The 23,108-nt window shown below is 41.2% G+C and overlaps 1 protein-coding gene and 1 long non-coding RNA gene across 10 annotated transcripts in view; both read right to left on the reverse strand.

Moving 5' to 3' along the window:
- Positions 1 to 686: 686 nt before the first annotated feature.
- LOC116720175 (uncharacterized) lies at positions 687 to 1,962 on the reverse strand. The gene is made up of 2 exons (XR_004339343.1): positions 1,345 to 1,962; positions 687 to 812 (listed from the first exon to the last, which is right to left on the reverse strand). It is a non-coding gene; the product is annotated as an uncharacterized LOC116720175 (long non-coding RNA).
- A 2,945-nt stretch (positions 1,963 to 4,907) lies between these two features.
- LOC116719975 (uncharacterized) overlaps positions 4,908 to 23,108 on the reverse strand; it is a 31,895-nt gene continuing 13,694 nt past the window's right edge. The window contains exons 4-11 of one of the 9 annotated variants that reach the window (XM_032562916.1): positions 13,304 to 13,388; positions 11,798 to 12,148; positions 10,715 to 11,041; positions 10,009 to 10,338; positions 9,306 to 9,632; positions 8,229 to 8,555; positions 7,529 to 7,852; positions 4,908 to 6,792 (exon numbers count right to left, since the gene is read on the reverse strand). In XM_032562916.1, coding sequence (XP_032418807.1) covers positions 6,707 to 6,792; positions 7,529 to 7,852; positions 8,229 to 8,555; positions 9,306 to 9,632; positions 10,009 to 10,338; positions 10,715 to 11,041; positions 11,798 to 12,148; positions 13,304 to 13,388 — 2,157 coding nt within the window. In that variant the 3' untranslated portion in view covers positions 4,908 to 6,706. The remainder of the gene's footprint in view (positions 6,793 to 7,528; positions 7,853 to 8,228; positions 8,556 to 9,305; positions 9,633 to 10,008; positions 10,339 to 10,714; positions 11,042 to 11,797; positions 12,149 to 13,303; positions 13,389 to 23,108) is intronic. The other 8 variants (XM_032562896.1, XM_032562906.1, XM_032562888.1 and 5 more) reach the window with 8 other exon arrangements.

Consider the following 23,108-nt stretch of genomic DNA (forward strand, 5'->3'; position numbering starts at 1 on the left):
GGAGGAACTAAAGGACGTGTCAAAGGTCAAAGGTCAGATATGATGTGTTCATATGCAGCTCAGCTTTGGTGTTTTCTCTGCTAAAGTTTCTGAATGGCATCAAGATTTTTATGAAAATATTTGATTTAAAAAATGGAAAATAGAAAATAAAATGGCAGAAAATCAACATTTATGCAAAAGTGAATCATAATAATAATTGATTAGAAGTTAAAATATTTTCATATTCATTGAGTCGGAACCAACCCAAACAGCAGAGCAGCTGTTTATTTCTGTTTATATCAAGAAAAAATAAAAATAAAAATTCACTTTGTGTTTTTACTTATTGTTAAACATATTTTCCAAAATGTGAATTTTTGAAACAATGCCAGCAGTTCAGCAGAAGAGACGGCAGCAGGTTTGGACAGGAAGTGATGTCATTGATCATGTGGCCTCGTTTCAAGCTTCATCTGAAGCTCCTGCTAACAGGAAGGCTAGTGGTTAGCAGCGATGCTAAGTTAGCATAAAACATGTTAGAAAAAACGAAATAATAAAACACAAGATGGATCAGAACCAGACAGAACATCTGTGATGATGATGATGATGATGATGATCTGTGATGAAGGACATCTGACCAGTCCCAGTGGGTCTGGACTCCAGTTCTCCCAGTGACTCTGCCTGGATCAGACTGGAGGATTTGACTGGTTTAGATCCAGTTGGTTTCCTCTGAGCTCCAGCTGCAGCTTTAAGAGTCCTTCATGTTTTCACCATCAACCATCAGTGAGTTAAAGACATCATGTCTGATCAACCAGAGGATCAATAATCCATCAATAAACCTGCTGAGACAAACATCTTTTATCATCATGAAGATTTTTATAACATTTAAAACGTTTCAACTTTCCTGAAGTTCAGCAGAATGAAAAGATGAAAGGCTGAGATTTCTACAGACGATCCAGGTTCTGCTGCCACCTGGTGGACAAATACTGCAGGTTCTGCTGCCACCTGGTGGACAAATACTGCAGGTTCTGCTGCCACCTAGTGGACAAATACTGCAGGTTCTGCTGCCACCTGGTGGACAAATACTGCAGGTTCTGCTGCCACCTGGTGGACAAATACTGCAGGTTCTGCTGCCACCTGGTGGACAAATACTGCAGCTAAACATCCTGGAAATCTACAAAGTAAAATATTCAACTTTGCTCTTTTTCCCATTTATTTTAGTAAATCATCAAAAAGTTGAAACATAAAGTTCATCAAAACTTTTAGGAAAAAACAATAAGTTCCCTCAGAAAGTTCAGCTCTTCATTCTGACCTTGACCAGTCAGACTAAACCAGGGGTTTCCTACTCCAGTCCCCAGGGGCCAGACTCACCTGCAGCAGGATGCAGCCGGACTCCTCCTCTGTGTTCTGGTCCATTAATCTCAAACTGAACCTGCATTCATTGAAGTCCAGAATCCTCTGACTTTAAGATGTGTCTCTGTTCCTCCACACTGAAATGAAATGATTAAAGTGTCATCAGTCCAGCTCTATAGATCTATACTGGGAGTTCATACTGGATCCAGCTGAAGCAGAGAGACTTAAAGCTGCAGGACTGGAGCTGCAGGAAGACGAGCTCCCCCTAGTGGGCAGATGGATGAGTTGGAATAAAAGACAAACTGAGTTTTAAAAAAATCTCCACTTAGGAAAGATTTAATTCCTCCTCATTCAGAAAACATCAGAACCAATCGGACCTCTAATCCTGGCTCAGTTAGTTTTCTGGACTCTGGAGGAGGGTTCTGGTTCCAGGAGGTTCAGTGGACCAGAACATCTGCTCTGTGGTCCAGTTACACTCTTATTCTGGAGAACTGAACCTGGTACTGTGATAAACATGTTATCACCTTCTGGGTCAAAGGTCACCAACCAGGATCTGCTGTTTAAACACTTGACCTCTCCTCCTGTTCTGCTGATGAGGAGAAAAACCCAACGGCCCGGTCCGGTCCACCTCCCAGTACCACCACCCACTCATCAGCTCTGTTTACTAAAGATGATCTGGATTAAACACCAATTAGATGCGAATAACATTTGTAGAATATAAACTAAAACATTTAGATAAGATGAACCAAAGTCATTCAGAGCTTTAGAAACAGATGATTGGACCGTTGGTGTGACATCATCCAGCTTCAGTGACATCAGAGACCAGTTCAGCCCTGATAGTTTTTACATTTCCCAGTTTGATGCAGAAACTTTTCTCTGGAAGCTCAAACCATCTGAGATCCACTAGAACTACAGAGCGCAGTGTTCATCTCTGGCCACAAGGTGGCAGCATCGTTACATGGGAAGACTCCAGCAGCAGGATCCACTTACATGACGTCACATGTTTACTACTTTCTAATAATCTGGATCTGGATCCGACAGGAAGCAGAATGTAAATAATGAATGTTTACATCAGTTTTCTAGAATCCAGTTTAAAGTTTCTGACTTCCTGTTTGCTTCCGGCTCCAGTTTCTGATCCAAACTGGTTCCAGTGACGTCAACATGAACAGATTCCAGTTGGTTGTTTTTTCTGCTTCCAGATTCAACCTGATGAGTTTCAACAGATCAGATGAAGAAACTTTATAAATAAACTCAGTCACACCCAGCAGCTCAGTTTCACTTCTGCTGAAGTCACGTGATTTACAAGAAGAGCAGAACCCGGACATGCGCAGTGAGCTCCTCAGAGATCTGGGCGCTGTCCGTCTTTATGTCCTAATTAAAGTCTGAAGATCTCTGGGGGATTTTAAAGGAGGTTCATGTTGGATCAGATTCCAGTTTGTTGCTTGATGCAGATGTTGTTCTCTGTGTTTCTATGGAAACCAGAGACAGATGTTCATATCTTACTGTGACGTCATGGTTGTTTTCAGCTCCGACAGGGCGAGTCCGGTATGGCAAGCCGTTTTATCACAGAATCAGTTTCCTCTGACTTTTCTTAGAGATGTAAAAACGGATGTGTGGCCTTTGCTGCAGGAAACGGCTCGAACTTGTTGGATCCATTTTCTGCTTCATGTTTGTTTCTGCTGACAGGTTTTAGCTTAGAAATTAATAAAGTTTTTAGTGACAGGATGGGATTAAAACTATCACTCTTTTTCATTTTACACCTAAAAACAAACATTTTGTAACCATGTACAGAACCTGTGGTGATTCTGCTGATTCCTGTTTTCATAGATAAATATTTTAATCAATTTAAACAAATCTAAACATTTTCAGGTCTCACATCTAAAGTGATTCAGTTTTACATTCTGATCTGATAACTGCAGCAGGAATGTAAAGGTCCAACCTGGAAACATCAGGAAGTTAAACTGACCTGATTTTAGCTGGAAAACAGTTTTACTGATTCAGGTTCACATGGAGGAACAGAGAGACTCACCTGATCAGAACTGGTCCAGTCGGGTCTCTGATACCGACATCTCCCACACTCATTGAAGGCAGCACTGACATAAGCAACGTAAGGTGCAGCCAGGATGTGAAACTCTGTTAAGCTAGCAGCAAGTCTGTAAGGTCAAAGGTCAAGTACAGCCTGGTGTCAGAACATGAAGATCTGATTAATTCAACCAGGAAATTATTTTAGTTTCATTGTTGATAGTTTGGATGAAGAGTTTTAATTTTTATTGTCAATTATTGATTCAGTTACAAACCAGTTTAACAAAGTAAATTAATGTTATTTTAAATGTTTTGACCTTTGACCTCTGTGTCCTGTTGTTTCCTCTCCTGATGATCAGATCATCAGTCTGCCATGTGGAGCAGAGAATGGATCTGTTTCAGCAGAACTGATCTGGAGTTGGATCCGGTTCTTCTCTACAGGAACAGGAAGATCGACCCGAAACCCGGTTCCGTCTGTAGAACCAGTTCCATCTGTAGAACTGGTTGCAGGATGAGACCAACAACATGGAAACGTGTATCAATTTGTTCAGACCATAAATGATCCCAGGCAGAGATCCAGTCTGAACTTTGACCCCTGAAAGATTTAAATGTATATTTTAATATATTTGAACATTTGTTTATTTCTATTAAATGTTTTTGTTACTTTAATGTTTCTCCTTTAATTTTGTATCAAATGTTTTGTGTTGCTGTTTCATAAATGTTTTCTAAATAAAGATGTTTTTCCTAAAATGTGTTTTTTTTAACATAATCTGCATGATGGATGTTTATTGATACTAAACTCTAAATTAATATAAAGTTTTCATTTGGCTGTAATTATTGTCACTGTGAAGCTCCAGGATGTTTATTGTGTCTCACTGTTTGCAGCTGGATGGAAACAGAGACAATGAAGATTGGTTCCTGCAGAAGAGAGTAAAATGTGTTGTTTGGTGTTGGAGCTTAAAGTTGGAGCTGATTATGAACGTTGAGCAGAAACGTCACAGAGAAACACAAAACTCCTAAATATGAAGATACTAAAGCAGCCAGACTGGAGGAAAACGTCTCCAGCTTCAGTTCAACCTGGGACAGTTTGACTTTGGCCTGGAGAGACCAGAAGGAACGACTTTCTGGGAACGTTTTCATCACAAGGATGCAGCAGCAAGAGCTGATTTTAATAAATATGAGAAAGTCTGAAGTTTGTGTGAAAACAGAATCAGCCTGAAATCAACAGAACTAATAAAGTGTTAGAGATATTTTTACTCTGCAGTTTAAAATGGGATGAAAAGTCAAGAAAATGATTTAAGAACCTGATTTAAAAGAGTCACTGCAAGACGATCCTGGAAAAACGAAATAAAAATGAATTCAAACACAAAACAGACGGAAGTTTTTAGCTTATTATCACGTTTTATTGTTATTAAGCACATTTTGGCATTTTAGCAAACATGTTTAACAAAACCTGGCAGAAACAAATAAAATTCACCTGAAAATGAGTTTAAAAACTAAAACTGGCATTTAAAGAAAAAAATGAAAAAGTATCAAACTTACTGAGTTTCTGTTTGAGGATTTAATTTTTGGAAAATCTGGATTTTTTTTGGTTTTCTGTAGTTCAGAGTGAAATCAGGACCAACCAGGATGTTTTAGTTTGGATTCAGGTCGACTCCCTGAAGGGACGAAATAAATCAGTAAAGAAAACAAAGTTTTGAAAATATTTTCTGTTTTCATTTTAAACTAAAAAAATCTATAAAATCTGGAAACTGATTTGGTCTGAAAATAAAACGTTATTTTCCAGCCAAATTAATAAAAACTCTGTATATCCATGGATTCCAGCCAGTGAAATAGATATTTATGATTAAATAAATATTGATTAACCTTCAGTACCAATCAGTTCATCTGTTATTAGGGATCAATAATTCAAATGATTCTCAATTTGATTCTGCAGATTCAGGAAACATCCAGATTTAAAATAAAAAATATTTTTTCATCCTGACTGAAAATAAAACCAGCAGAGAAAAACTCAGAAACCAGAGAATCAGATTCATTCAGCCTTAAAGCGCCGAGAAAATGTAAAATAAATCTAAAAATTCATAATAAAAAATACAAGCATGAAATATCATTATAGTAGATATACAAGCATAGAATATGAACACTGTAAATAGTAACATGTATAGAAAAACTCATTCTAGAGCTTCAGCTGATGTCTGACTAAATATATTGAATAATTATATTAGTGATCAAATTATTTCATGATCTTTTGGTAATAAATTAGATCTTCATTCTGGAGGTTTAAAATTCAAAGTTTTGTCTTTAAATTCACATTAACATGAAAGCAAAATGTAACAAATGGATAAAATGAGGCATAAAATATATTTCAGTCAGAAATGAAAACATTTAGTGATCAGAAATCTGGAACTATGTTCAAATTCTGTATTTTATAAAATAACAGTTTATGGTGTTAGTAGGTTTTCACTTTTACAATCAAATTGTGTCTAAAATAAAAAAGTGAAATAAAGAAGCTTCTATTATTTATAATGAAAACATTAATAAGGCAGGATTCATATAGAAACCAGATGGACACTTTAGGATGATTGTCAGAGTTAGATTATAATCCAGGACTAGAATAATCTGCATTATAATGTAATAAAGATTAATAAATGCAATAAGTGTAACTGGACTTTACATGAACCATAAAGGAACAAAATATTTCCAGGTTTTCTTTGGTGCAACAATTTCTCTGCCAGTCATTTTATCTGAGCTGATTTCCTGAAATATCAGCCGATATTTAGACATGAAGACGATTTTCTCTTCCTCAGCGAAGGTCTAGAAATCAGAGAGACGTTTGACTGGCAGACCGGCCCACCGGGTCAGAACTCAATGTTTGCAGTCAGTCTGTTGGCAACTCAGCAACTTTCTCCTGATATGCAGCAACATTTCAGAAAAAAAGGCCAAAATTAGAACCAGCAGGTCAAATTTTAAAGATTTATAATCGGCCAGAAAATTACAATCAGTGCAGCTCTAAACTAAAGATCCAAATTCTGGACTGGAAGCAAAAAATTCAGAGATTTTTGGGTTTGAAGAGAAAAAGGATGAAGATGATGATGAAGATGATGATGATGATGATGAGGTCCTGGGTCAAACTGAACTGTTCTCCTCCCTGATGGATCCAAACCAGTTCCAGTTCCAGTCATGAACTGGTTCCTTCAGATCTTCATTCTGTCATCAATAATCAATAGTGATCAATAAGAGGCTGCAGACTGGACCAGAGGACCAGGAAGTGTCCTCTGTTGGTCCATCAGAACCTTCACTGAGATCGGCTCTGATCCAAAGTCTGGCTGGATCAATAATCATAGATTGATCAACCTGATCAGACTAATTGATCACCCAGTAGAGGCTGATCAATAGAGTTGCTTCCGGTCCTGGTGTCCTCTGGTTGGACCCGGTCTGTCCCTGCTGAGGAGACAGAGGACAGTTAGAGACAATCCAGCAGCATCAGGATCAACCAGATGTTGGTCAATGACTCCATGAATCTGAACTCATCCAGTCCTCAGACTGCAGAGCTTTTCTCTCTACATTCATTCATTCATTCATTCATTCATTCACCCAATGAAGTGCTGAGCTACTGCAGTAGCTACAGCTGCTCTGGTAGCTACAACACATTAGCATCAGTCTGACAGAGCAAAGTGGAGAACGGTCTAGTCAAAGGACAACAGCTGAGACAGACTGAGCCGGATCAGAACTGGCAACCCGTCAATTACAGAACAAAGCCCAACTATTGAGTATTGATCAATGCTGCTTATTGATCAGAGCCTGAAGTCCTGATTAAATCCTGATTCATGGTGAACGTCCTCAGTGAGGTGGAGGATTTATTCTGTCTGGGTGGAGAAGGATGGAGGCAGAACTTCCCAGAACCTGATGATTCTCTCTCTACCTTCCTGGTTGTCCTTCCAGCTGCTCTCTCTCCTCTTTTTACCGTTTTCTTTCCTCTGGTTCATCTCTTCCTACTAACAGAACCAGAACCAGAACCAGAAGGTTCTTCTGGGAGAACCAACCAGAACCAGCCTGGACCTCTTCCTCCTGCTCTGCTTCCTCATCTTCATCACATTGACCTTTGACCTTCTAATCAGAAAACCATCACTATTGATCAGAACCAATCAGCTGATATGAAAAATATATTTAAACCACTGACCTTCGACCCAGAGCACAACATCTTTCTTCATCAGGACGACTCCGTCTCTGTAGACGCTGCAGGTGTAGATCCCTCTGTCTCTCTCAGTGGGCCGATTCAGAGTCAGACTGAGGTCTTTATTCTCCAGCAGGTTTTCATCCATCTTGGTTCTGGTTCTGTAGAACTGGTTCTGTTCTCCAGGCTGATCAGAACCGTTCTGATACACATGGACCGTCCTGTCGTCTTTGTCCTTCCACTCCACCTTAACGTCTCCATCCAGATTCTCTGTGATTCTCCAGGGCAACAGGACAGACTCCTCCCCTGTTTCCACCTCCACCTGTAGGGCTGAGAGACAACAGAGGACCAGATGAGTTGGACAGACAGCAGCAGATCTGAGGACATTTCCTCTGACTGGATGAAGGTCCAACATGTTGGACTGGTTCCAGTCTAAATGTGCCCCATGTCTCCACTGGTGTCTCTGCTGTGTCCAACCAGCAGCAGGTGGACAGAATGTCCTCAGTGAGGACAGCAGGAAGCTGCAGACTGTCCCCAGCAGCAGTTGGACTCTGGTCCCCGTCTGTCCTGGACCTCTTCCTCCTGCTCTGCTTCCTCATCTTCATCACTCATTATATCACATTGACCTTTGACCTTCTAATCAGTCAACCATCACTATTGATCAGAACCAATCAGCTGATAGGAAAAATACATTTAAACCACTGACCTTTGACCTTCAGATTAATTTGTTTCTTCATCAGCATGACTCCGTCTCTGTTGTAGACGCTGCAGGTGAAGATCCCTCCGTCTCTCCCAGTGGGCCATCTCAGAGTCAGACTGAGGTTTTTATTCTTCAGCAGGTTTTCATCCATCTTGGTTCTGGTTCTGTAGATCTGGTTCTGTTCTCTAGGCTGATCAGAACCGTTCTGATACACATGGACCGTCCTGTTGTCCATGTACTTCCACTCCACCTTAACGTCTCCATCCAGATTCTCTCTGGTTCTCCAGGGCAGCAGGACAGACTCCTCCCCTGTTTCCACCTCCACCTCTGGGACTGAGAGACAACAGAGGACCAGATGAGTTGGACAGACAGCAGCAGCTCTGAGGACATTTCCTCTGACTGGATGAAGGTCCAACATGTTGGACTGGTTCCAGTCTAAATGTGTCCCATGTCTCCACTGGTGTCTCTGCTGTGTCCAACCAGCAGCAGGTGGACAGAATGTCCTCAGTGAGGACAGCAGGAAGCTGCAGACTGTCCCCAGCAGCAGTTGGACTCTGTGTCCAGCTGCTTCTGTCCATCATTCGTCTCCAGTTGGACACAGACTGGCAGAAAGACGAGGACACGTCTCCATGGAGACCAGCAGAGGACAGGAAGCAGAACTTCAGGACTTCCTGTCATCTGTTGGAGACAGAAGGTCCAGTTGGACTGAAGCCGGTTCTGTCTGGGTTCTGGTTCTGTCCCACATGAGGACGTCCTTCAGTCCACATGGACATGAAGCTCTGAGTTCTGGACGGGTTGATGGAGCTACTGGACCTGCTGGTTCTGGAGCCGAGCAGAGATCCAGAACCTACACCTGGAGGTTCTGGACCTCTGATGCCTGGTTCTGAAGGGATCCAGGGTTCTGATGAAGGTCATGGGTTAAATGGTTCAGAACCAGAACCAGTTAAATGTCAATGTCAACTACTCAATGAGAACCGACCAGAACCAGAACCGATCCAGTTCAAACAAAGAGAAAAGATGAAACTGGTTCTGATCCAAACAGTTCCTCTCTTTCAGCTCTAAAAGTACATTTATACCACTGACCTTTGACCCATAGCCAGACGTCTTTCATCATCAGGACGTCTCCATTCCTGTTGTAAAGGCTGCAGGTAAAGGTCCCCCTGTCTTCACCTCTGGGCCGTCTCAGAGTCAGACTGAGGTTTTTAGTCTTCAGCAGGTTTTCATCCATCTTGGTTCTGGTTCTGTAGATCTGGTTCTGTTCTCTAGGCTGATCAGAACCGTTCTGATACACATGGACCGTCCTGTCGAATCTGTCCTTCCACTCCACCTTAACGTCTCCATCCAGATTCTCTGTGGTTCTGCAGGGCAGCAGGACAGACTCCACCCCTGATTCCACCTCCACCTGTTGGACTGAGAGACAACAGAGGACAAGATGAGTTGGACAGACAGCAGCAGCTCTGAGGACATTTCCTCTGACTGGATGAAGGTCCAACATGTTGGACTGGTTCCAGTCTAAAGGTGTCCCATGTCTCCACTGGTGTCTCTGCTGTGTCCAACCAGCAGCAGGTGGACAGAATGTCCTCAGTGAGGACAGCAGGAAGCTGCAGACTGTCCCCAGCAGCAGATGGACTCTGGTCCCCGTCTGTCCTGGACCTCTTCCTCCTGCTCTGCTTCCTCATCTTCATCACTCATTACATCACATTGACCTTTGACCTTCTAACCAGTCAACCATCTCTATTGATTAGAACCAATCAGCTGATTGGAAAAATACATTTAAACTACTGACCTTCGACATCGAGCCAAATTCGTCTCACCATCAGGATGTCTCCGTCTCTGTTGAAGACGATGCAGGAAAAGATCCCTTCGTCTCTCCTAGTGGGCCGACTCAGAGTCAGACTGAGGTTTTTATTCTTCAGCAGGTTTTCATCCATCTTGGTTCTGGTTCTGTAGAACTCGTCCTGTTCTCCAGGCTGATCAGAACCGTTCTGATACACATGGACCGTCCTGTCGAATCTGTCCTTCCACTCCACCTTAACGTCTCCATCCAGATCCTCTCTGGTTCTGCAGGGCAGCAGGACAGACTCCTTCCCTGATTCCACCTCCACCTGTTGTAGGACTGAGAGACAACAGAGGACCAGATGAGTTGGACAGACAGCAGCAGCTCTGAGGACATTTCCTCTGACTGGATGAAGGTCCAACATGTTGGACTGGTTCCAGTCTAAATGTGTCCCATGTCTCCACTGGTGTCTCTGCTGTGTCCAACCAGCAGCAGGTGGACAGAATGTCCTCAGTGAGGACAGCAGGAAGCTGCAGACTGTCCCCAGCAGCAGTTGGACTCTGGTCCCCGTCTGTCCTGGACCTCTTCCTCCTGCTCTGCTTCCTCATCTTCATCACTCATTACATCACATTGACCTTTGACCTTCTAATCAGACAACCATCACTATTGATTAGAACCAAAAGGCTGATTGGAAAAATACATTTAAACCACTGACCTTCGACCTTCAGATTAATTTGTTTCTTCATCAGGATGTCTCCAGCTTTGTTATAGACGATGCAGGTAAAGATCCCTCTGTCTCTCTCAGTGGGCCGATTCAGAGTCAGACTGAGGTCTTTAGTCCTCAGCAGGTTTTCATCCATCTTGGTTCTGGTTCTGTAGAACTCGTCCTGTTCTCCAGGCTGATCAGAACCGTTCTGATACACATGGACCGTCCTGTTGTCTCCGTCCTTCCACTCCACCTTAACGTCCCCATCCAGATCCTCTGTGGTTCTCCAGGGCAGCAGGACAGACTCCACCCCTGATTCCACCACCACCTGTAGGACTGAGAGACAACAGAGGACCAGATGAGTTGGACAGACAGCAGCAGCTCTGAGGACATTTCCTCTGACTGGATGAAGGTCCAACATGTTGGACTGGTTCCAGTCTAAATGTGTCCCATGTCTCCACTGGTGTCTCTGCTGTGTCCAACCAGCAGCAGGTGGACAGAATGTCCTCAGTGAGGACAGCAGGAAGCTGCAGACTGTCCCCAGCAGCAGTTGGACTCTGTGTCCAGCTGCTTCTGTCCATCATTCGTCTCCAGTTGGACCCAGACTGGCAGAAAGACGAGGACACGTCTCCATGGAGACCAGCAGAGGACAGGAAGCAGAACTTCAGGACTTCCTGTCGTCTGTTGGAGACAGAAGGTCCAGTTGGACTGAGGCCGGTTCTGTCTTGGTTCTGGTTCTGTCCCACATGAGGACATCCTTCAGTCCACATGGACATGAAGCTCTGAGTTCTGGACAGGTTGATGGAGCTACTGGACCTGCTGGTTCTGGAGCCGAGCAGAGATCCAGAACCTACACCTGGACCTGGAGGTTCTGGACCTCTGATGCCTGGTTCTGAAGGGATCCAGGGTTCTGATGAAGGTCATGGGTTCAATGGTTCAGAACCAGAACCAGCTAAATGTCAATGTCAACTGGTCAATGAGAGCCGACCAGAACCAGAACCGATCCAGTTCAAACAGAAGGAAAAGATGGAACTGGTTCTGATCCAAACAGTTCCTCTGGTTTGCGTCTAAAAGTACATTTAAGTCACTGACCTTTGACCTTTAGCCAGACGTGTTTCTCCATCAGTTTTTCTCCCTTCCTGTTATAGACTCTGCAGGTGAAGATTTTCTCGTCTCTCTCAGTGGGCCACTTTAGAGTCAGACTGAGGTCTCCAGTCTTCAGCAGGTTTTCATCCATCTTGGTTCTGGTTCTGTAGATCAGGTCCTGTTCTCCAGACTGATCAGAACCGTTCGGATACACATGGACCGTCCTGTTGTATTCGTCCTTCCACTCCACTTTAGCCACATGCTGGAAGATTCTGTATTTACAGAACCACAGGCAGCGTGGGACTTTTAAGAGCAGCAGGACAGACTCCCTCCCTGGTTCCACCTCCACCTGTTGGACTGAGAGACAACAGAGGACAAGATGGACAAGATGAGTTGGACAGACAGCAGCAGCTCTGATGTCTCCTCCCTGTCTCTGTGTCTCCTGGACTCTCTGAGGACAGAGACATGTGTCCATGTCCCAAGTGGAACCAGCTGCTGCCTGCAGCAACACACCAAGTTCTGCTCCATCCTCACCTGTTTGTCCTCAAGCTGCTGGCCCACAATGCACCAGGAGCTGATGACCCACAATGCACCAGGAGCTGCTGACCCACAATGCACCAGGAGCTACTGTAATAGAGAATTAATTCTCTCTGATGAAATATTTCTACGTCTTCCATGTTTTTTCAGCAAACAGTTGAGACAGAGTCGTTTTACCTGCCATTCAAAGTATTTTAAAAGTTTGTCTGTTATTCTGCAGCTCATGTGACCAAACCAGCCAATGAGAGGAAAAGTTAACATCGTCAACATTGTCTTCTACACAAGCTCTAGTTGGGAAACCCCAAGATCTCTGGGTCTCCTTAAAATATAGAGTCTCTGAAAACATTTCTTAAAAATATAATCAGTGTTTTCAGCAAAGTTGAGCTGACCCAAAGAACGACCCAAAGTATTTAATATTAGCCTCAGTTTCAACAGGTTGGCCATCGAGAGAAACTGGAATCACTTTCAGGTAATTTAATAAACTCTACATCCTTAAGAAAATGAAAAATTAAAAAATAATTAAGACTTTGTGCTATTCTGATTTAATAATGTAATTATATTAGTTGTGTTACCACCCACACGCCACTAGAGGCAGTAGCAGGCCTGAAAAGATGCAACTAAGGAGCAGATTTAGAAGAAAGCTACAGAATCTGTTAAAACTGTGAGCTGAGCTGAAGTAAATGAAAGAGAGAGAAGTTTAAATACATGCTGAGAGTGAAAATCCTTCCTAAAGGTGAAAATATATCACAGATTTCAAAAGAAAATAAAAACTGGAGGCTGCGGATAACATAGGAAATAGCGCCCCCTTCACTTCCGGAGTGCAATGGTCCCATTTCCAAAAAAGGTCTGAGACTGACAGCGGTCCGTCCCGCCCCTTCCTGTTTGCTGCAGCGAGGTTCTTCTCTTCAGTCCTGCTCTGGAAGAGAGCAGACACTGACCAAAGGCATTATGGGTAATGCAGTTCTAGAGACTCACTTGGACTCCAATGGAACAAGTAATAAATTGCAGCAGCAACCAGTAGAACCAGTAGAACTGTGGCCCAGACTGGAAACGGTTCTGTGGAGACAAATGAAGACGGATGAGTTATAATAACAGAATATTTTCATAATCAGATGATTTTCCATTAAATCTGAGTTTCATTAACAGACAGGAAACCTGGTTGACTCAGAGTTTGACCACAAGAGATCTGATTGGTGGAGCTGGTTGCCCTGGTAACCAGAACATGATCTGATCAGGTCATCCTGATTCTGATTGGTTGATATTGATAGAAGGTCAGGATGAGGAGCTGATAGAACCAGAACCGGTTCTGGACTCAGCTGGTTCTGTCTAAATCAGATATTAAATCAGTGTTGATGTTCTTTTATTCAAGATTATATAAATAAATATCAATAAATATTATATGAAACAAATAAATGTCCCCAGACATTTTTACCTTTTTATTTTATTTATTTCAGGATTTATTGATTTCATCATCATCTATTCATTTCATTATGGTGCTTTATTTTGTGACTCTTATTTTGAAAAGCTACTTTACATATTTCATGTTTTGCTCAAAAGTTTCTTAGCAGAAAAACTTTGTGAGAAAATAAAGTAAATAAAGCTGCTAATAAATAAAGACATTTTGACTCAGGATGAGCTGGAGAAAGATTTTTATCAGAACTGATCCGTTTACTTTCTGGATCCAAATGGTTCTGATTCAACTTTCCGAGTCCAAATCAAGCAGCCTAGCAGGTCTGGACCATGTTTGGCTGTGAGGCTCAACCAATCAGAGCCTTGCATTTAAATTATTGAAATATTCTGAGATGTTGAGTCCAGATATGAAACATAAAAATATAAATCAAACTTTAACTCAATTTCTTTTTTTAAGTCATTTGTGAACATAAACAGTTTCATGTTTTACTTCTTATTTGATATGTTATCAAAATGAAACAAGTATTTGAATAAAGCTGAATTTATTTCATTTTATAGTCAAATCAACGACAGATATAAATATGTAGCTACAATAAATATTTATTTATCACATTAAATCGTTGGACTTTGGCCTCATAAATATTTTTCTGCCTGGACAGCTGAAGGTTTGAACTGAATCCTCCTGCTCTACGTTAGAAACATCTTGACCTCGTCCACCAGCAGACGGGCCTGTTGTTATGAGATCATTTATGGAAGGAAAAGAAAAATCAGATCATCAGTTTCCTCCCAGTGTGAACTGGAAACAACGTCTGCATTTACTAAAGTTATTGATTCTCTTCCAGTAAAAATTACTTCCTTTTAATGAGGTTTTATTATTGAACATTTCTGGTGATCCAGTTTAAAAATAAACATATTTTGAATTAGTAATAACTAATTAGCACATTCCCCATGAATTAAAGCTGGTTCTCAATATTCACCATTAATACTGAACTATGACATCACTATGACATCACTATGACATCACTGAATTATTTTAATGCTTCAGTTTTTATCTAAAGTAATTTTAGTTTCATATTTTAATCTCAGTAGTTTTAATTGTGTGTTAGCTTAATGAGTTGGTTGAATAAAATGTTTAAATTTAGTTTCCTTTGTTAATAAACTTGTATATTTAAATATGTTTCTGTTTATTCCACATGTAGATCCTGAAGATAAACCAGAACTGAGTTTATCCCTCCAGTTAGAAAACCTCGGTTTTAGAAATAACAGACTGAACTCTTTGGCTGTAAAATATAATTTTCTCTACAAGGAATGAAGTCATTTCTGATCTAAATTACTAGTTAATAATTTTCCATAAGTAATTATAATAATTTTCATACCCAAAGTTAAACCTGCTGAAGGTTTAATATTTTTTATATTCAAAGTGATTCACATCATAAAAACACAAAGTCATAAAATCACCACACAGGAAACCAGAAACTTTACATTTTGCCATCGTTACAAGTCAAAATATTGGTCAATATTTCATTAGAAAAATTCTGATTATGGTTCATAATCAGCTTGGTGGCTTTTTAGTTTACATTTAGAGAAAATCAGAGTTTTGGCTCCAGAGTTCATTTCTGGTTCCCCTTAAGCTAAACAATTCATTTTATTAATAAACTATTATAATTATTAATAATTGCAACCATTTATGAAGATCCAGATTTATAACATATTTGGTTTGGATAATCCTAATCCCTCCTTTGCTAAAACTGTATTGTGTAACATTAAAACATATTTGGCTGCAGCGCATCGATGGCAGCTCTTATTATCTTCAGTGTTTGTAGCTTCTCCTGCTACTGGTAGCTTCACCATCAGTTCAGTGTTACTCCAGCTGATGGCGCTGCTGTGATTTACTTGTGTCTGATTTTCACATATTTTATGTTTTATTGAGGGTTTTTGTACATATTTTGGCAGTGCTGTGATTATGTCAAAGCAGCAACTTTATTAAAAGTGTTTTATTGTCCGTCTGGATGCTGCAGCTTCCATGGAAAGACAAGGAAATATCGCTCTGATGTAATTACTAAAATCACGTTACCCTCACTGTGAATCTCTCAGAAAAATGAACCAATTAAACAAAAAAATTAATAATAATCCTTCCATGGATGATACCACAGAGTTCATTTTATAGTTAACATCGGTGCTGACAGTGATCCGGTATGAAACGGCAGCAACACAGCACTTTTTAATTTAATCAGTATACTGGGATCTTTTCCGTTGTTTTAAAAAGGTTAAGGTCAGTCTGCCTTTTTCCATCAATATGACCGCGCCGCACCATAGGGGGTAAAAAAACAAAAAAAACAAAACGCACATGTAGCACAAAACTCTGAAACAGGAGAACCGGGACGCAGAACGGAGTAACAAACTAGATGTGAATCAGGATCAGAGAATCCGGCGCTGAAACATCAATCTGAGTGAAAAACTCATGATGATTAAGCAGCAGGTGAAAAACATGATGAGTGAATTTTACTGCTGGTGAGCATCAATAAGACGATTAAATAAACCTAGCAACAGGAATGAAACTAATAACAATAAACCAAGAGAGGATAAAACTAATCAAAAAAAACTAAATGGAAATGAATGAAGAACAAAATGCAAGAATAAACTAAATGCCCCTTTTCTACCGGCTCGGCGCTTTCAGAGATTTTCCACTGGCTTTTATTCGGACCCACCAAAGCTGGTGGGTCAAACTTGGCTCCTGTTCCCTGACTGGCTAAGGGCGTGGTCAGACGGAGCAGCAAGGACAGAAGAAAAACGAAGGCGCTGCTTTTCAAACTCGCTGCAACATGGAAGTGATGGAAGATACAAACAAGCCGTGAACTAAAAGATGCTTTTCTTTGCTTTGGATTTCAATATTTAGCGGCAGCAGCTTTCTTCCCACTGCACATTTTCTTGAAGTCTCAGAAAAATCACCATCAGGCTATAAAAAATAGCTCAGCTCTCTTTTCTTCTCTTGTCTCAGAAAAACAACTCGTATTAGGTCACATACTAACGAAGTACAGCTCATGGCGCCCGGAGGCAGGGCGCTATACCCCCCACCACCAGGGGGCGGCACCCTGCTGCAGAACCGAGGCAGCCGGTGGAAACGCGGTCACTCTGAATAGAACCGAGCTGCTGAAGTAGAACCAGAGGAAAAGGGGCAGAAAAAACTAAAGTAAATGCAGAGAAATAAACCTGTATGGCAAGACCATTTTAGCAATAATTAATACAGAGGACTGTATGGCAAGACCATTTTAGCAATAATTAATACAGAGGAATGTGTGGCAAGAATCAGACACTGTTTTCAGATAAAAGGTAAAATAATATTGTTGAAGTGCCATGAGTTTGTTGAGATCACATCTAGTACTAAGAATAAATATATTTAACAGAGCAGAACAGTAAGGAACTTATTTATGTTTTTAATTAGATTTAATATATTTACTTCTTCAATATTATTCTTCATGTCAGTGTTAATATCACCAGGCTGTTCAGTGACTCCATGACACTTTCAGTCTGACTCATTAGGAATCGATTAAGAACCAGGTTCAGGTTCTGTCCAGAGGAGAGAAGGTGAAGCAACAATGTTCACTTAATTTCTACTCTTTTGGGACATTTTGACTAGATTAAATTGTTTAAGCCTCAGTCTGAGACGCTCAGTAGGAGCAGCAGATGTCAGCCAACAGGCGACCCGCCAGAACCGACACAGTAAAAAGCTCAGCTGGGATCCAAACGTCCTCTTAGAACTACGGGAGGTTCAAACTCTGATCTTTCATTTTTAGCTTAGAAAAAGCACCAAGCCACCAAATAAACTAAAGCAAACTGACCAATAAGATTTAAGCTTTGGCCTGCCCTTTGACCCCACAGACTCACACTGATGTGCGCCAAGTACAAGATGTTGTACTTGGGTTGGATAGTAAAAATTCCAGAAATGATTCTTTTCTTTTATTACTTAAAGGAAAATCTCAAGGTATGCAGAGTGGGTACAGCTGCAGGCGCTGCGCAAAATTCTGAACTTTAACCCTAGAAAAGAGTTTTATACATAAAGCCATTTATTTTAAATGTTTTCATAATGTACTTTTTTTATTCTAAATATAAACAAATGATATTACTTCAATGTAAAAACATTTAATTAAAATTTTTTTTGGCAGTGCTCCCTAATGACAATGGCTATTTTTAGGACATGCAACTGACAAGGTCCCCTCGGGCGACCGGGGGCCCGCGGGGACCGTGTTGGTGACCCTTGATCTGCCACCGTCTTCTGATTGGTCTAAATGCTGCTGCCGTCTTCTGATTGGTCTAAATCAGGGGTCCCCAACCAATGGCTCCGGAGCCCCGTGTGGCTCTTTCATCCTTCTGTTGTGGCTCCCAGTGACTTTGGGAAATAGAATATTTTATTAAAATTAAATCATTAAAAAATTATAAATTAAAATCATTTTAAAATAAATTTCTAAATCTGAAGATTATGGTAAACTTGTAACATTAAAACAAAAGTTTTGAACATTTTTAGCACCCAAAATATACGTCATGTCCGCCGATGTGCGACAGGCTTTCCTGGTGAACCCCACATGTCTGGCAGACCGCGTTTTTTTAGCGCACTGATTTATTGACTTTTTGATCCTTGCCTGGAAGATACATCATGAATAAATCCAAGAAAAGGAAACATTCTGAAGATGGCAGAACATTTAATGCTACGTGGACAGATCATTTTGTTTCACCGCTGGTGAAACTGGTTCACCAGTCTGCTTAATATGTGGCGACAGACTGGCAAACAACAAGAAGTCAAATGTTGAAAGACATTTCAAGAGCAAACACTCTGTCTTTGCTAAAAAAATATCTCGAGGGAGAGGAGAGAAAAAAGGCCGTTTCGGAGCTGATGCGAAAGGCTGAAGCGTACGGAGGCCCCTAGGGGACATGGGGGATTATCTTTCTTTTGCTTTCCCTCGCAAAACTTTTGCGTTCCCTCGCAATACTGTACTGGTCAGTTACGCAGTACAGTATGCAATAATAATAAACAAGTTTTCACTGAGGCTCTGTAAGAGCAATATAAATGAAATAAGTAATTATTGATATGACAGCAGCAGGAGGCTTTGACACTTAGGTGTGTCAACGTGACGTCACCAGGTATGAATGGAAAGGATACTGGTTTTGTGTGTATGAGGAAGCGGTGAGCGGGGCGGTCAGTCCTTGCAAAGTTTGGAGCCTGATAATCAAAATGGAATAAATCGATAATTGTGACAGAACAAAGAAATGATCTGGAGTTGATTGATACGCGGACAGATGAGATTCCAGAGTTAACCCAGTGCGGTCCTTTACCATCATTAGTTTGTTGTGTTTTTAATAATAAAAACTGTTTGGTGCAAAACACTGATTGAAAATCGATTTATTTTTTCCTACATGTTTATGTCTGTTAAGGCTAAGATGGCACTGAAAGCAGCTCTTTAAACCATTCAGACTAGAACACAACAGAGACACAGTCAAAACTGTCAGATGATTTATTACCCGCGATAATAACTCAGAAATAGTCCAAATTAGGATGTATTTTTATTTCTTTCCTACTTACGGAAGGTTTCTGTTTATATCGTAGGTTTGTGGTGCCTTTCTATCCTAAAGAAAGATATAAAACTTCAGATATTTCACAAAAAGATACTAACATTCATGGAAAAACCTCACATAACCTTATATTAAAGCAGAAAATACGGCGCCCACCGTAAGAAAGGCTTACAGTGTTAAATTATGCTGCATAACTGACCAGTACAGTTTTGCAAGGTAACGCAAAAGTATTGCGAGGGAACGCAAAAGTATTGCGAGGGAACGCAAAAGAAAGAAAATCCCCATGTCCCCTAGAGGGCTCCGTAGAAGCGAGCAGGAGTCACTTCAAGAAGTGGATTAAGACGCAAACTCCACTACATGTGCCAGTTTCGTGGCTACTCAGGAAATAATCAAGTATGGTAAGCCATTTATAGATGGAGATTATCTACAAATATAAATACATAACTATATATTGTTAAGTGAAATAGTCTTTTTTCTTTTTTTATTCAGGAGGACAGGTGACCGCACACACGCGATGGGACACAGAAGCAGACTGCGCATTTTTTGGTTTGCTTGGTTCATTCAGTGCCGGTGGATAATAGTTGGATAGGTTTTGATTTTTATCTCCTGAATAAGAGGAGGACAGGTGACTGCTTTCTGTTTCTATTTCTCCTTCAGTGCTGGTTGGGTAAGTTTCGATTTTTATTTCTTAAATACAAAGACCCAAATAGACAGAGGGTGTTTTGTTTGAAATTGAGCATCAACAAAGTGTAAAATGCGTTTTGTTCCATGCAGAAATAAAATTTTGTGTTCTATGCAGCAGTTCGTTGATTTCATAAACGCAACATAGTATCGATTTTTGTACATAGCATATAGGTTTTATATATATGACCTCAAAATGGGTTGTGGCTCCAAGTGCTTTCTTTTTATTGGGAGGCGGTCCCAAATGGCTCTTTGAGTAGAAAAGGTTCCCGACCCCTGGTCTAAATGCTGCTGCCGTCTTCTGATTGGTCTAAATGCTGCTGCCGTCTTCTGATTGGTCTAAATGCTGCTGCCGTCTTCTGATTGGTCCACTCAGACATGAGGACGTCTCTCCTGTCCTCCATCAGCTTCCGGTTCATCACAGAATTTATTTTAAATCTTCATGTCTCCTAAAAACCTCAAAGCTCCTCTGGTTCTTACAGCCGGATCTTCCTTTGGTCAGTCCAGCTGCTGCTGGTTTGGACCAGAACCAGGAGGAAACTACAGAACCAGGAAGAAACTACAAAACTCCAGAACCAGGAAGAAACTACTGTACAGATCCAGGTGAATCCGTCTGAAACTCGTCTTTAGTCTCCAGAGTTTGACCCGCTGTGAGTCCACCTGGCCTAGTTAAAGTCTCTGCTCTAGTTTTAGTATCTGGTTCATCTCTTTTATTGATCGGACCTCTGAGCAGAACTTTGGTCCAACTTGCTGCTGTTTAAATGGTTCTGAACCAACTGGACCTGGACTTCAGCCTCTCCATGATGAACTCCCTGCTGGTACCAGATTGGACCCGTCAGCCTTCAGAACCTTCCATCCAACCAGGAGTCAGAAACGCTGAGATTCATTTAGAACCAAAGAGTTTCTGATATTATTATTGATCTGCTGATCAGAACCAAATGATCCTGTCAGAATATTATTGATTCATCAGCTCTGATCATTGGAGGTCAGAGGTCATTTATCATACTTTTTTCTTTTTTTAATGACAGAAAAATTTTAAGCCTGTCCGTCATTTTACAGGTTATAATTAATATCCTTGCCTGGTGCAATGAGCAGACATTCACTCTATTCCTGGGAGGCTTTCTGTGGAAATGATTATGGTCTTACTTCCGGCGCCCATCATCTATATTCATGATAGAAGTTACATCTTTTTTCGGTTATAATACAATATTTAGTTAAACTTGTTGATTAACACACCGTCTGCTATCAGAGAGCTGCTCAGTACAGATTATCGTAATTATGAGTTTAATCACAGAGCGACAGGAACACGATCGATGAGTTTAGTAACGGAGTGACGGTGAGTTAGCATCACTGCTAGCAGCTCGTTTCTCTGAAGAACCGACAGAAATAAAGAGAAAAGCAGAGAAGCTGGTCAGAGATCTGAGCTGCAGGTTTGTGCCAACAGTGTAAAACACCAGAACTACATAATATTAGCTTGGTGTGAATTTGATTTTTTATTTGAATTTAAAAAATAATAAAGTTCATGATGTGAGTCTTTATCATTATGTTTGGGCCAGCAACATTTATTTAGAAAACAAAATAAAATGGTTATTTAGTCCATCACAACCAGAACCTCCAGGTTCTCCGTTACCGAGTGTCGCTGCAAATCAGCAGAGAAATAACCGCAGCTACTCCAGACCGTAACACAGAGAATCTGCCCACTGGACCAGAACCGAACCAAATCACACATTAACCTGGTACAGAGAGCAACTTTCCACTGGAACGTGTCATAAGATGTCCTTGTGAAGCTCGGGTAACTGTTGCTGTTCATGGCTGTACTCTAATAATCAGACCAGGTTTAATTTGTGGTAGCAGCAGGTGTGTCTTGAAAGTCCTCCAAAAACAAAAGCGGTGGTTTTCATTGCCTACCGACAGATAAGTGTAGCCGGAGCATCTTGTCCTGCATGTATGGTACTGCACACTCTTCCTCCTGCCCATATACAGGTAAAAGCCAGTAAATTAGAATATTTTGAAAAACTTGATTTATTTCAGTAATTGCATTCAAAAGGTGTAACTTGTACATCATATTTATTCATTGCACACAGACTGATGCATTCAAATGTTTATTTCATTTAATTTTGATGATTTGAAGTGGCAACAAATGAAAATCCAAAATTCCGTGTGTCACAAAATTAGAATATTGTGTAAGGGTTAAATTTTGAAGACACCTGGTGCCACAAACTAATCAGCTGATTAACTCAAAACACCTGCAAAGGGCTTTAAATGGTCTCTCAGTCCAGTTCTGAAGCCTACACAAACATGGGGAAGACTTCAGATTTGACAGCTGTCCAAAAGGCGACCATCGACACATTGCACAAGGAGGGAAAGACACAAAAGGTTATTGCTGAAGAGGCTGGCTGTTCTCAGAGCTCTGTGTCCAAACACATTAATAGAGAGGCAAAGGGAAGGAAAAACTGTGGTCAGAAAAAGTGTACAAGCGATAGGGATCACCGCGCCCTAGTCAAGATTGTGAAAAAAAACCCATTCAAAAATGTGGGGGAGATTCACAAGGAGTGGACAGCTGCTGGAGTCAGTGCTTCAAGATCCACCACCAAGAGACGCTTGAAAGACATGGGTTTCAACTGCCGCATATCTCGTGTCAAGCCACTGTTGACCAAGAAACAGCGCGAAAAGCGTCTCACCTGGGCTAAGGAAAAAAAGAGCTGGACTGCTGCTGAGTGGTCCAAAGTCATGTTTTCTGACGAAAGCAAATTTTGCATTTCCTTTGGAAATCGAGGTCCCAGAGTCTGGAGGAAGACAGGAGAGGCACAGGATCCACGTTGCCTGAAGTCTAGTGTAAAGTTTCCACCATCAGTGATGGTTTGGGGTGCCATGTCATCTGCTGGTGTCGGTCCACTCTGTTTCCTGAGATCCAGGGTCAACGCAGCCGTCTACCAGCAAGTTTTAGAGCACTTCATGCTTCCCTGCTGCTGACCTGCTCTATGGAGATGGAGATTTCAGGTTCCAACAGGACTTGGCGCCTGCACACAGCGCAAAATCTACCCGTGCCTGGTTTACGGACCATGGTATTTCTGTTCTAAATTGGCCAGCCAACTCCCCTGACCTTAGCCCCATAGAAAATCTG

The sequence above is a fragment of the Xiphophorus hellerii genome, chromosome 1 (assembly GCF_003331165.1).
Source record: "Xiphophorus hellerii strain 12219 chromosome 1, Xiphophorus_hellerii-4.1, whole genome shotgun sequence".
In the NCBI taxonomy this organism is placed as follows: domain Eukaryota; kingdom Metazoa; phylum Chordata; class Actinopteri; order Cyprinodontiformes; family Poeciliidae; genus Xiphophorus; species Xiphophorus hellerii.